Here is a 12,210-nt window from a genome sequence, read left to right as displayed (position 1 = left end):
TTCCATTTATATCAATTATTAATGGGAGCTATAGGGCTTTTGTAGATGCCTCAATATTTTCTGAGAGTAGCTGTGAATGCTGTGTGTGTGTGCACGCGCGTATGTGTGTGTGCCTGTATACAGTATGGCGGGCAGGCATGTGTGATCTACTGAGTCCAAAATATTTGGGGGAGTTTTGCTGCAGCTGTCACATTTACTAATGGCATGTTTCAGCATCGCTCCCTTCTAAGCAAAGACCAACTGCTTGCTGCCAGATGAGTTTTATTCACTTGGCAGATAAAGGAGGGAAATACAGCTGGAAAAGGAAGAGAAGAGGGAAAGTGAGGGAGGGGGAGGAGGGCACTCAAAGCTACGGCTCTTTATTGGCCATTTTGAACAAGAGGGGGTTGGTCTTTCATCTTCTCTCTCACCGCTTCGACTGTAAGGCAGACAGTGAGCAGCACACACAGTTCACACACAAGTACACACACACACACAATCAGCTGCTAGAAGAACCATGTCAGGACACATAACAGACCAGAAGCTGATGCCCACACAGACAGACCTTTCGGGACACTGAGGAACCTGCAGGATGAAGACAAGGACCAAGAGTGAAGACATTAGATTTGAACAGGCTGAGGGCTGGGTGCAAAAGAGAGGCAAAGATGTGTGACTGAGCTCCTGTTTCCCACCTTGTAGTTTAAAGGAATGCTGCTCTCATGGCAGGACCAACCCCACAGGAGCCATTAAAGGTGATGTTTTTCAGCTCTTTCTATATTTAATAGGCAATGTTAGTCTCCCTTTGGCCATAGGTGGATTGTAATGCATGTTTTTTCTTGGGCTTTTTTCTCTAGGTTTCAGTACACCAATGTTTCACTGCCTGATTGATTAAACTGAATTCTTAAATTCCTTATCTTTTTAAACCATATTAAAACTAAAAGCTCATATGTATATCAAAACTTTAGGTTTTCGTCAAAGTGCTTTTAACTATCCAAGATTTTTTTAATATAAATCAGTCTCTCCTTTAGTCTTTAAATGATGCAAAACGGCGAATAACACACCCATCCTTATAGCTCGGTGCACAGTAGTTGCAGTTGCTACCAAAAAACATCTGATGTAAAATTATTTTGAAAAAGAGACTATTATTATTTAAGAGCTGGAAATGTTGCTTTTTTTTTCAACACATATGTGAGATAAGTTTATTAATTACAAACATTGTTTTAAATGGAGTAGCAAACATTACAAAAGTTAAGAAAATAACTTAAAAAATTACCGAAGCAATTGCCCAGAACCCAATCAAATGTGTCCAAACTGGAAGTTTTCAGAAGTTGTAACCACTCACATAATATTTGCTTGATAAATAGTTATTTTATCAATAATTCAAATTATTTAGGGCAGCACGGTGGTTAGCACTGTTGCCTCACAGCAAGAAGGTCCTGAGTTTAATTCCACCATCAGGCCAGCATCTTTCTGTGTGGAGTTTGCATGTTCTCCCCATGTGGGGTTAGGTTAAATGGAAACAATAAATTGCTCATAGGTCTGAATGCAGGAGTGAATGTGAGCGTGAATGGTTGTCTCTGTCTATGTGTTAGCCCTGCAACAGACTGGTGACCTGTCCAGGGTGTGCCCTAAGACAGCTGGGATAGGCTCCAGCGCCACCCGCAACCCTAAAAAGGATAAACGGAAGCGAATGGATGAATGGATCAAATTATTTAGTAGTTATTGGAACAGCTATCTATTCACTCTTTGCCATATTAGGCTATATCTTCCTGTATATTAGATGTGTTGTTGTCCTTTTACAGTGACATACTGCATCAGTACCTTCTGTAAGTGGCTGACCTATCTCACACTGTCAGGTCTGTTCATTTCCTCCCAGCCATGTGCACATCCACAAGTTAAGCATGGTCCTTGACTCTGCTAAATGTAATGAAGAGCTCGGTGGCCTCAGAAGCCAACAGAAGAGTGTATGGTGCACCCAGTTAGCACCTGTCTTTCAGCCTCACTGCCCGAGGCAATATTTGAGTCCACAAACCTCCTGCTGTTCATATTTCTATATTTTGATGCTGAATTGCATTTTTGTTAATAAAAGCTGTAGAATTTTTTTCTTTTTAAGGAAAAACCCCTGCTTATGCTGCCAAGCTTATCAGTGGGATGCAATTCATTTGACTGATAGAACACAACAAAAGAGAATATGTAATGTGATGTTGACAGCTCACCAACTGACAAAGCCAAACAGGGCAGAGAATGAGGTGGTGAAAATGTGCAGTCGTAAGCAAAACAGAAACGCCTAAGTGCACTTTTAAAACTGTGAAAATCAAGACTTCTCAGGCTGGATCAGGGCTCCAACATTACAACCTCTGACCACACTGACTGACTGTCACTCTACCTATATTACAAACCCTACAGACATATACTGCACACACATACATGCGCACAAATATTGCCTGCAATATTGCTTAACATAAATGTAACGTTGGCTGCCACCTTGACACAGAGCTCATAAAACCCCTTTTCAGATGGGAATTGCATGGACAACAAAGCAGCTGGCATGACGAGAAACAAAAACTTGCACTTTCCAATATACCTTATAGACTGGCTTTAGTGTGCATCAATTTGCTGTCAGCTGGAGAATGTTCCACTTCACTTGTCCGGCTCTGTGGCATAAAGTGGAATCGTTGAAGCTGGGGGATTTTTTGCTCCAGAGCATTGAAATCTGCAGTATACTGGTTATCAAAGCAAGGTTTCTGCTGTCAAACGAAGGCCATAGTTTTTATTTTGATCATCATTATTCACATTGCATCAGTGTTAATGTTCCCACAGTGCACAAAAGGGACACAAAAAAAGCTTAAAAAAGTTACTGCAGCATTGTTCACAAAAAAACCTCCAGAAATAAAACATTGTGTCAGACATTTGTTAGTGTCATGTGTGTTTCTAACGTATCTTCCAGACCCAGCAGAAATGCATTGCCATCTTTGCCCTTGTTTGCTGCTTTGCTGTTCTGGTAGCACTGATCTTCTCATCTGTGGACATTTGGGGCGACGATGAAGATGGAATCACAGAGGAAAACTGCAGCAAAGACTGCCAGTAGGATATTTTGCAAGATTAAAGGAAATTGTAGAGGTTTCATTCGTGTATAGCAGAATGTATTCACAGCGACAGTCTCTACTAACTCAACATAGTCTTAATCTAGACTCATTCATTACCAATTCAGAATTACGTATTACCATTAAATTATTTAATTCTGGTAGAGATTTCTGATGTGGATCTGTACCTCACTTTTTATTGTTAAAATCTAGAGCCATAAAAGGATTTATGTGTAAAGGCTTTGAGCTGCTGGGTTGTTGTGTTGGTGGTGTTAGTCTTTAAAGCTCCAGACACTGAAGGAATCTGTTATTTTCAGCATTGTACTTGTGGAGAACATTCCAGACGACCTCTCTTTCTCCATGGATGGCAGACCCCACCTTCCTGTCTCTGTTGGCTTTCACACACTGTTGGACCAGGCGAAGCACTCAGTTGAAGTGGTGTCATCTGCCTGGGACTTAAACTCCTGGGACCTGGAGACAATCCCAAGCCCTGCAAAACAGGTACAAAGTCACGGTAACCAGTCCGGTAGAACAATGAGCCAATTGCATTTCCCATTTGATCTGTAAAACCAAATGCAATTTAATAGGGTTATTCATGCAACGAAATAAGAGCTGCCCTTCTAAAAGAAATGCAGACACAGTAATGCAGAACATCATTCTCTTCCTCAGGGTCAGCTTTTGTTCCAGAGACTGCTCAGGCTAAAATCTCGTGGGGTTAAGCTGAAGATTGCCAGCAGTCTGACAAATTCAACTGAGCTGAAGGCCTTGGCAACACACAGTGAGTGGATGTGGCATTTTTATTTCAGAAAGCCAATTTGTTGTGTCACTGTGGCAAACAACAATGAAGATATATATTTACAATTTACCCGACAACCCTATAGAGATTCTCATCCTTGAAGACACGTTTAGTTGAGTTTCTTAAGCGTCCCATTTTAGGACAGCAGTATCACACTGTAGGTACGGCATGAAATATCAATAACCTGCCTCAAGGAAAACAGATGCATTTACAGCATGCAGCAGCACCCAGGAGCTCTACACCATATGCATCTGCCAGACTTCACAATCAAGGCCAAAAAACCTTGAATGGATATGAAAATGTACAGCCTGGTTTCCTGTCAAAGACTTTGCCTTTCAGACTGCCTGCGTTGCCCCCCGTTCCTGTCAGACAGTACAAGGCCAACTGTCAGATTTACACAATTTTCTCTTTCTTTTTCTTTTAAACATTTCATTTTCTCTCTTTTCTGTCTCTTTTTATCCCTCACACGGATTAGATGCAGAGGTTCATTATGTTAACATGACAGTTTTTACCAGAGGCGGACTCCATTCCTCATTCTGGATAGTGGATCGGAAGCACATTTACATCGGGAGCGCTGATATGGACTGGAGGTCACTCTCCAAGGTAACAGCACACATCAACATCTGGTTTGCTGGGGTCTTTAAAGAGTAACACATAATGTAAATTAGCCACGCTTTCCTCTTATACTTCTTTATGCAGGTACTCCAGCACTCCCCACAGAAATCAGGAATGATTTAAGGTTGCTGTCTGAGATGGTCAGAAAGACAAGTAGCATTTCACTTTTCATTTAGTATGTAATTCATAATAGAGCAGGAACCAGAATGCATTAGCATACTGTAACCTGAAGTGATTGCCCGGCCCTTTTTGGTGCTTCAGCACTGGTTGGAGGTAGGACTGCTGTATGAGTGTAAGTCACAATGAGCCAGAAGGAATAAAAGAATAGCACACATACACTGGATGTGTGTAGTAAACACTGCAAGCCAGACAAGTATGTCTGAAATTGACCCTCTGTGGTAACAAACTGAAACCTCTATGTTCCTCCTTCAGGGGCACATATTAAAAAAGAAACAGACAAAAAACAGAAACACCAAACACAAAAGGAATTTTCTGCCATCTATTTAATGAGCAGACAAGAATGTATTTAGGACATCTGTCTCTTCTTCTTTCGTTTTGTAGTTTTTACCCACATTAGCAGCTCTGTGGATTGCAGTGTTAGTCTGCTTGTGCTCCAGTTATTTAAACTCTTTGGTAGGACTGGAATAATATCCAGTTTATTCCCTTTTAGACAGATTCCTTTGAAATGATTATATATCTATGATGACATCCAGCTTATTGACTTTGCTATTGTCTTGACTTTTCCTCTTTTTTCTCTTTTAGCATCATTTTATCATATATTATTCTTGGCTAAATATCTTTAAATTAGTGATATTCTATAATAGTACCTTTTGCTCTTCATTCTTATCCTATTTAATCTGAAAATGAATAGAAGATCATCAATCCATGAAACGTTACTATTCTCTCTCTGAACTCAGTCCCTTTTTTCACTTCTTTTATACCCTCTAAAACGTCTACAGAGCACACTCAATATTTTAACTTCTCTGCTGCATCACCTCTTCCTACTTCTTTCTCACACACCACAGAGGAAAGAACTGGGGGTGGTGGTGTATAACTGCAGTTGTCTGGCTCTGGACCTCCACCGAGTCTTTTCATTTTACTGGCAGCTCCACGAAAGGGACTACATCCCCTCCATCTGGTCAAAGAGAGTAACTGCTCTCTATGGAAAGAACAATGCCCTGCAGCTACAACTTAACTCTACCCCCGCCACCGCTTATGTGTCTGTGAGTAACAGCTTTGTTATGTTACAGGACTTAGTGCCTACATAATTCAATTCTACACAAAATGCCAAAAAAAAAAAAAAAAACTGCACCAAAAACAGCTTTGGTGCTTTCAGTGGTTCATGTACTTCTTGAGGCACCAATTTCCAGCCTCTGGGCTTACAGTGAATATCTTTATAAGAGTTTCATTACATATTAATAACAAACATAAACAGAAAATGATTAATCATCTTAATATCGCACTAAGGAGCAACTTGAGTCTGAATATCTCACTACGTTAGCCTAATTTGAGAGTAATGAATCTTGTTGCTCTCAAAGCGACAAGACATTTATCGGTTACATTTAAGGCATTTATCATCTTATAGGAAACTAATGGAGCCATACTGTCAAGGCTGTTGGCAACTCAACCTTGATCTTTTGCCCCACTTATTCTAGTAATGATAAATGGTCGTTGAAATGTGCTTTCTTGTTTTCTTTCCTTTTTCTCTGCAGAAACGTTACATTGAAATGCATATACCTATTTTTATTAGTGGGTTGTGCATTCTTTGTTGAACTGAAACACACACATTTTTGAAAGTTATCCTAAACTTTAACCGTGTGTGTCAGTTGTTTCATTTTTGTGATCTTTACATCATTTTGGAGACCAAACGTGCCTTGTCCTTTCTGTAGACCTCTCCCGAGCTCTTCTGCTCCAAAGATCGCACCCGAGACATAGATGCCATCTACCAAGTCATTCAGAGTGCAAAGACATTTGTCTTCATATCAGTGACAGACTACCTCCCTCTGGTGAAAAGGAGTTTCAGAGGAACCTCAGTCACAAGGTGTGTGCCGGGGCAAGCTTTGACATTTAAATCCTTTTTACAGGAACACTTTTGAGGTTGTTTTACATTCATATTGTATGTGTGTCTGTATCAGAGGACATAATTCATGACAAACTAGCCAAAAAAAAACAAGAATATACCCAGAATATAGCAACTTGGAATTTTTTTTAACTCTATGCCCTTCAGTATCTTTAGACTAAAAAGCATTGTCCACAATAATAACACTAGTTGGATTTTTAGGTATTGGTCGTCTATCGATGAAGTAATCAGAGAAGCTGTGGTATTAAGAGGGGTCAAAGTTCGTCTGCTCATTAGCTTCTGGAAGAAAACTCATCCACTCACCTTTAATTTTGTGACCTCCCTCAAGTCACTCTGCGTTCAGCTTTACAATTGTTCCCTGGAAGTGGTAAGCGAATCACTTACACCTGTAGTTTTAACTACTCATGGACAAGTTTTGATTCATACTGCACTTATTTTCTTTGTTTTTATTGTATATTATACATGCTTTTTGTTAAATCATTGTTTTTTCTAGAGGTTTTTTAGTCACAAGGAGCAGAACGATGACATTCAGCTTGGGCTCAACCACAACAAGTACATGGTGACCGACAATGCCGTCTACATTGGTAGGCAATATAATGTGTGTTTTGGGTTTTTTATTGAGGTACAGGTTTCAAAGTATCCTAATATAAAGTTTTTTATACTGACAACAAAAATACGCATAGACTAACTGGCCACTTCATTAGGTACACATTTCTAGTATGGGGGTGGACCCCTTTTGCCTTCAAAACAACCTTAATTCTTGATGTTAACATTTCCCAAAGGGTTTTGTCCATAATGACATAAAAGCATCAAACAGCTGGTGTAGATTTATCAAGCAGGAAGTGATAAGAATGTCCCGTTCCACGACTTCCCAAGAGGTGCACTACTTTATTTAGAATAGTGACTGTGAAGGAGATGTGAGAACAGTGAACTCATTGTCATGTTCAAGAAGATTTGAGCTTTGTGACATGGTGAGTGCTGCTGGAAACTGCTTTAAAAGCTGGGTACACTGTGGTCATGAAGGGATGAAGAAGGTCAGCAAGCATACTAAGTTAGGGTTGGCATTTAACAGATGCTCAACTGGAAAATGCTATGAGGTACATAAGTATGTTGTTACCACTCTCCTTTTGTTTTTATTACTTATAGTCAGGAGGAATCTATCTTATCATATCTTTATCCAAAAACTGATATGGGACAACGAGCCTGTCTGTCCATCGTGCATTGCATTTGTTTATTCAATATAAAACAAAACAGTGGGAAAGAAATTTTTTGAGGTACAGATTTTTATTGGCTTTTTTAGTAGCTGGGATTAGTGAGTCACACTATTAAAATAAACTTGCAAATACCAAAGCAAAATGTATAAAACTTGAACATTTTAACTTGAGCAATAGCTCAAACATGGTTGTATTGGCTTGCTTTATGAGCATATAGACAAGAGGAGACAAAGAGCAAGGTGAGAAGAAAATAAAAGAGTGTGAGTTTCAGATGAATACGTTTAGTCAAAGGACAAGTCACAACCACAAAGAGTCTCACATATGGTTAGTTCAATCCTTACATCTGCAGGACAGGTTATGGGAAGTCATATCATCACAGAGGTCTGTGAGAAAATTCCAGAAAGTTACTGTGCTTTTCCAAGAAACAGTTCAGGACAGGACGTTTTGTGAAACAGGTGACTGCTAAACTAAACTAGCACTGCTATATTTGATTCTTACTCACTCATCCAAAGACACACAAGCACCAAGTGGTACATACACACGCAGACACATATAAAGATTCAAGATACAGTAATGTAAAGCTATTTCTATTTAAATAATGCCTTTTACGGGCGCTATCTGACACTGTTGTCTTTGTTGCTCACAGGGAACCATGACTGGGTTGGCAGTGATTTTGCTATTAATGCAGGAGTTGGATTGGTGGTGAAAATGAACAGCAGTGCTGAAGACAGAGGAGTGACAATCCTGGAACATGTCAAAGCTACTTTTGAAAGGGACTGGAGGTCACGCTACGCTCAGAGCCGACATGGAGTCAAAGATCAGCAGGGAAAATACAGAAACTTGCAACAGGGAAAAAAATATATGGAAACTAAGGAGGAAAATGAATGGAACTACCCTTTATATTTATAAGCACAAAATGTCTTTTCCCAGTATGTCTTAAAGCCTCATAAGCCTAAATATGCTAGATCTTACAAATATGTACACAAATAAGAATGTAGACCTACTCTATACTGTATGACTTGCCAAAGTATTGCTTTGACTCAGTATTATAATAATATATGTTTAATTGTTGACTGTTATATAAGCATGTAATACTGCATGCATACCAAAAGCAATATCTTAGTATTAACTCAGTATTAACTATATACTAGCACAAGCAATGTGACAAAAACAATTCTCTCTATGTGTAACCCACCGAAACAGTTTACATACATCCACTATTTTTTAAGTCTTCATTGCATTTTATATGTTTTTAAATGTTACAGTTTGGCTGCAACTGTAATCAGGTCAGATCCTGAAATGGCACACACTGGCATATGCAGTAGTTTTATTCTGTTCATCATATCACTTAAATTATTCATCTGTCTTCATAAAACATAGCTTTTTCCTTGTTGGTGTTGTTTTTATTTCAGTCTGCTGGTATGTTTAGTGCCCAAAAGGTTTCACTATACAAATTTGTATTGCTGACAGAACAAAAGTATTTATAGGTATGTTTTGCCTTATCCTGTCTTTCCATCCAAGCCAGTAATAAGCTGCAAGTTAAATGCTCAAAAGCCTGCAGACAAAAAAATAAGTCTTGAATGGTACTAGTTTGGTTTAAAAATGTATGATTTAAATAAAGGATTTGAGAGTTCTCAAGTGACTCATCTTACCAGCACTTCACAGTTAATAACTGGAAAAAGTCAAATGTACTAACGAATCCAAGTTTGAGATTTGGGTCAGCAACAGAAGGGTGTTTGATGTTGAACTGGCGAGATAATGGCACAGCAGTGTATCAAACCCACACTTTTTTAACATGACAGCAGGAACATTCAGGACTGGGATTGTTTTGCCTTGAGCTGGACCATTGGCGTAACTTTGTGCTGAACATTGGGGGGTGTCAAGATCTCTGTCTAAATAAATAAATAAATCTGGGTAAATTCCCAGATGATTAAACATGCAACTATTTTGTTGGTAATACCTGAAATGAGTAAAGAAAATCAACAGCCTATTTATGCAAGATACTTCAAAATTTTATTGGGTGTGATTATTGGGGGGGTCAAAAAACCCCTAACCCCCCTGGAAATTATGCCCCTGAGCTGGACCTATATCGACTGAGCAAGAGGAATTTCCGTTCTTCAAACACGTCTGAGGTTTACATCTTTAAGGAGATGCATTCTTACTGCAGCAGGTTAGTAATTCCCAACACACAGCTCAGAGTGGATCTAGTATGCTCATGCTGTATTTTTTTTTCTGGCAGTCCATTTGAGCAGCCATGTGGGATTTACAGTTCAAAATAAAACATATCTTCTACATGACACTGGTTCAGCCCCCTCAGTCTTTCACTATCTGAAAAAAATTACTCTTCACCCTTTAATCCCACATTTCCTCTAACTGAAGGCCCCATCACGAACAGGACAATAGTGCTGCCATGCTCACAGACAGAGTTGTGTGTGATAGCCCTGCTAAAGAGATTCCCTGGCTCAAAGGAATTACTTCTACTATATATTAATTAATATATCTAATATTACAAAGGGCAAGCATTGCATCCAGCATTGTAACAGATATATATATATATATATATATATATATATATATATATATATATATATATATATATATATATATATATATATATATTAAGATATATAATGAACATCAGGGTTTGGTACAAAGTAACCTTGTCATCACCCATGATTTTGCTATTTTGAGTTCTTAGTTCGAGGTTTTTTTTTATTAGAGTTTATTAGTTTCCTCAGTTCTTTCTCTTTGTTTTCCCTCGGTGTCTTTTCCCTTTATTAAATTTACTTTTGTGTCTGTGGTTCCCAGTTTAGGTGTTGTTATTTACTTCCTGAATTACTTTACTCGTTAATTGTCTTCTGTGTCTCATATTCAGTTCTTCTTCCTCCCCTGTGATTGTGTTGATTCTGTGCACCAGTGTCTCATTTCCTCCCAGCTGTGTCTCATTCCCTTGATTGTGTGAGTATATATAGTGCTGCCTTCCCTTTGTCTGTGGTTGCAGTTTTTGTTTACTCGCCTATGTGTGTTTGCTTGTATCACCTCTATTGTTGGATTTATGTAACTTATTGTTTATTGGGCTTTTATCCACCAATAAAGTTGCATTTTTGTTTATTCCACCTGCGTCCTGAGTCTATATTTGGGTCCTTAACCTAAAAACTGTGGCATATCTGACCTCAGCATTGAGCTGGGGCACTTAAAGACTGACAAAGCCAAGCTTGTTCAAACACTGTCAGATCATGCTTGGATAAGATGGGTTATAAGGCTTAATCTATCCATCATTTACTGCTTGTCCAATTCAGGGTCATGGGGTGACTGGAGCCTTTCCCAGCTGTCATAGGGTGAGAGGCCACATTTGAGCTATGGCCAGATAAAACTCCATCTATCCTCTGAGATCAAGTCAGGCTTTGTGGAAAAAGGAAAATATTTTTCAGAATATTTTTGGCCACTCAAGGGTGGACAGACAAACAGCAAACTTACAAGCAAATACCCAAAAAGGAGAGAGAAAAGTGTTACCTGCACACTGAAAACAGAGAAAAGTATTTGTTCCTAGGCAATGTATTAAAGGCCAAGTTGTTTTCATTTCTCCTGTTTATTTGAGCCATTTAAAGATTTCTTCCTTAAGCAAAAGTCTGAAATTGAACCCATGGTACTGTGCGTGATGGGAGACAAGAAGAAAAATTCTTCTGTATAAAAATGTATGATAATGTTTATTTGTAAGTAAATGTGGAGGATCAAATATCAGATTAACTTTCTATATCTTTCTGTAGCAGGAATTACTAAAGTCAAGAGTGCCGCAGCCCACTCAAAAATCAGAAAATTAAATTTGTTTCCTTGAACATTTTACTCAAAAAACATAAACAACACAGGCTGTTGGCTATAAATTGCTAATGCTACCTAGTGCAAAGTGTTAAGGCCAATGTGTGACCCACTTTCAGTACAAGAGCAATAAATTTAGGTCAGATTAATGAGTCATACCACAAACTAACCACCTGCTATTACCGATTTGAATTCTGTCTTATAAATCAAACTGCCTACCTGTACATACTCACTTGAAAGAGTACTTTCAACCACAATTTCTCTTATTTCTGCGGCCAGCCTGCAGTACTTTTGAGGCCTAGCAGGGCGCCTCAACCCACACTTTAGAAACCACCGTTCTACTGTTCTAAAGCAGTAATATAGACTTGTACACATTTACATTTATTGTTGGAATCATAAATGAAAAAAAAAAAAACATATAGAAAGATCAATTGCACAATTGTTCATGGTGTATCTTACGAGTAATATTGACCAGATATCAATATCACTCAGGGTTATTGTGACACTCTTAATATATGCACAACTTTTCGATTTTAAATTTATAAACTTCAATTTATCTAGAAATTGTGCACAAAAATGTATCACTTAAACACGAGGTGGTGCTGTTACGCCATTATGGTCTTTTGA

At 38.6% G+C, this 12,210-nt stretch overlaps 1 protein-coding gene across 1 annotated transcript; it reads left to right on the top strand.

Moving 5' to 3' along the window:
- Window positions 1-430: 430 nt before the first annotated feature.
- Window positions 431-9,445, top strand: pld5 (phospholipase D family member 5). The gene is made up of 10 exons (XM_039613107.1): window positions 431-731; window positions 2,927-3,063; window positions 3,380-3,563; window positions 3,732-3,840; window positions 4,334-4,461; window positions 5,499-5,696; window positions 6,363-6,514; window positions 6,755-6,920; window positions 7,047-7,137; window positions 8,414-9,445. The coding sequence occupies exons 1-10, from the start codon at window positions 699-701 to the stop codon at window positions 8,674-8,676; spliced, it is 1,461 nt and encodes a 486-aa protein (XP_039469041.1). The 5' UTR covers window positions 431-698; the 3' UTR covers window positions 8,677-9,445.
- Window positions 9,446-12,210: the final 2,765 nt, after the last annotated feature.

The sequence above is a fragment of the Oreochromis aureus genome, linkage group 6, assembly GCF_013358895.1.
Source record: "Oreochromis aureus strain Israel breed Guangdong linkage group 6, ZZ_aureus, whole genome shotgun sequence".
Lineage (NCBI taxonomy): Eukaryota > Metazoa > Chordata > Actinopteri > Cichliformes > Cichlidae > Oreochromis > Oreochromis aureus.
Note: the sequence above shows the minus strand (reverse complement) of the source record. Positions and strands in the feature narration are given on the sequence as shown.

What these genes read in the sequence shown, in the direction of transcription:
- pld5 (XM_039613107.1), top strand. Translation starts at nt 699, where the DNA reads ATGGCAGGACCAACCCCACAGGAGCCATTAAAG. An exon ending in GAAGGCCTTGGCAACACACA is followed by an intron (nt 3,841 to 4,333) that starts GTGAGTGGATGT and finishes CACACGGATTAG; the next exon opens with ATGCAGAGGTTCATTATGTT. An exon ending in AGAGGAACCTCAGTCACAAG is followed by an intron (nt 6,515 to 6,754) that starts GTGTGTGCCGGG and finishes TTGGATTTTTAG; the next exon opens with GTATTGGTCGTCTATCGATG.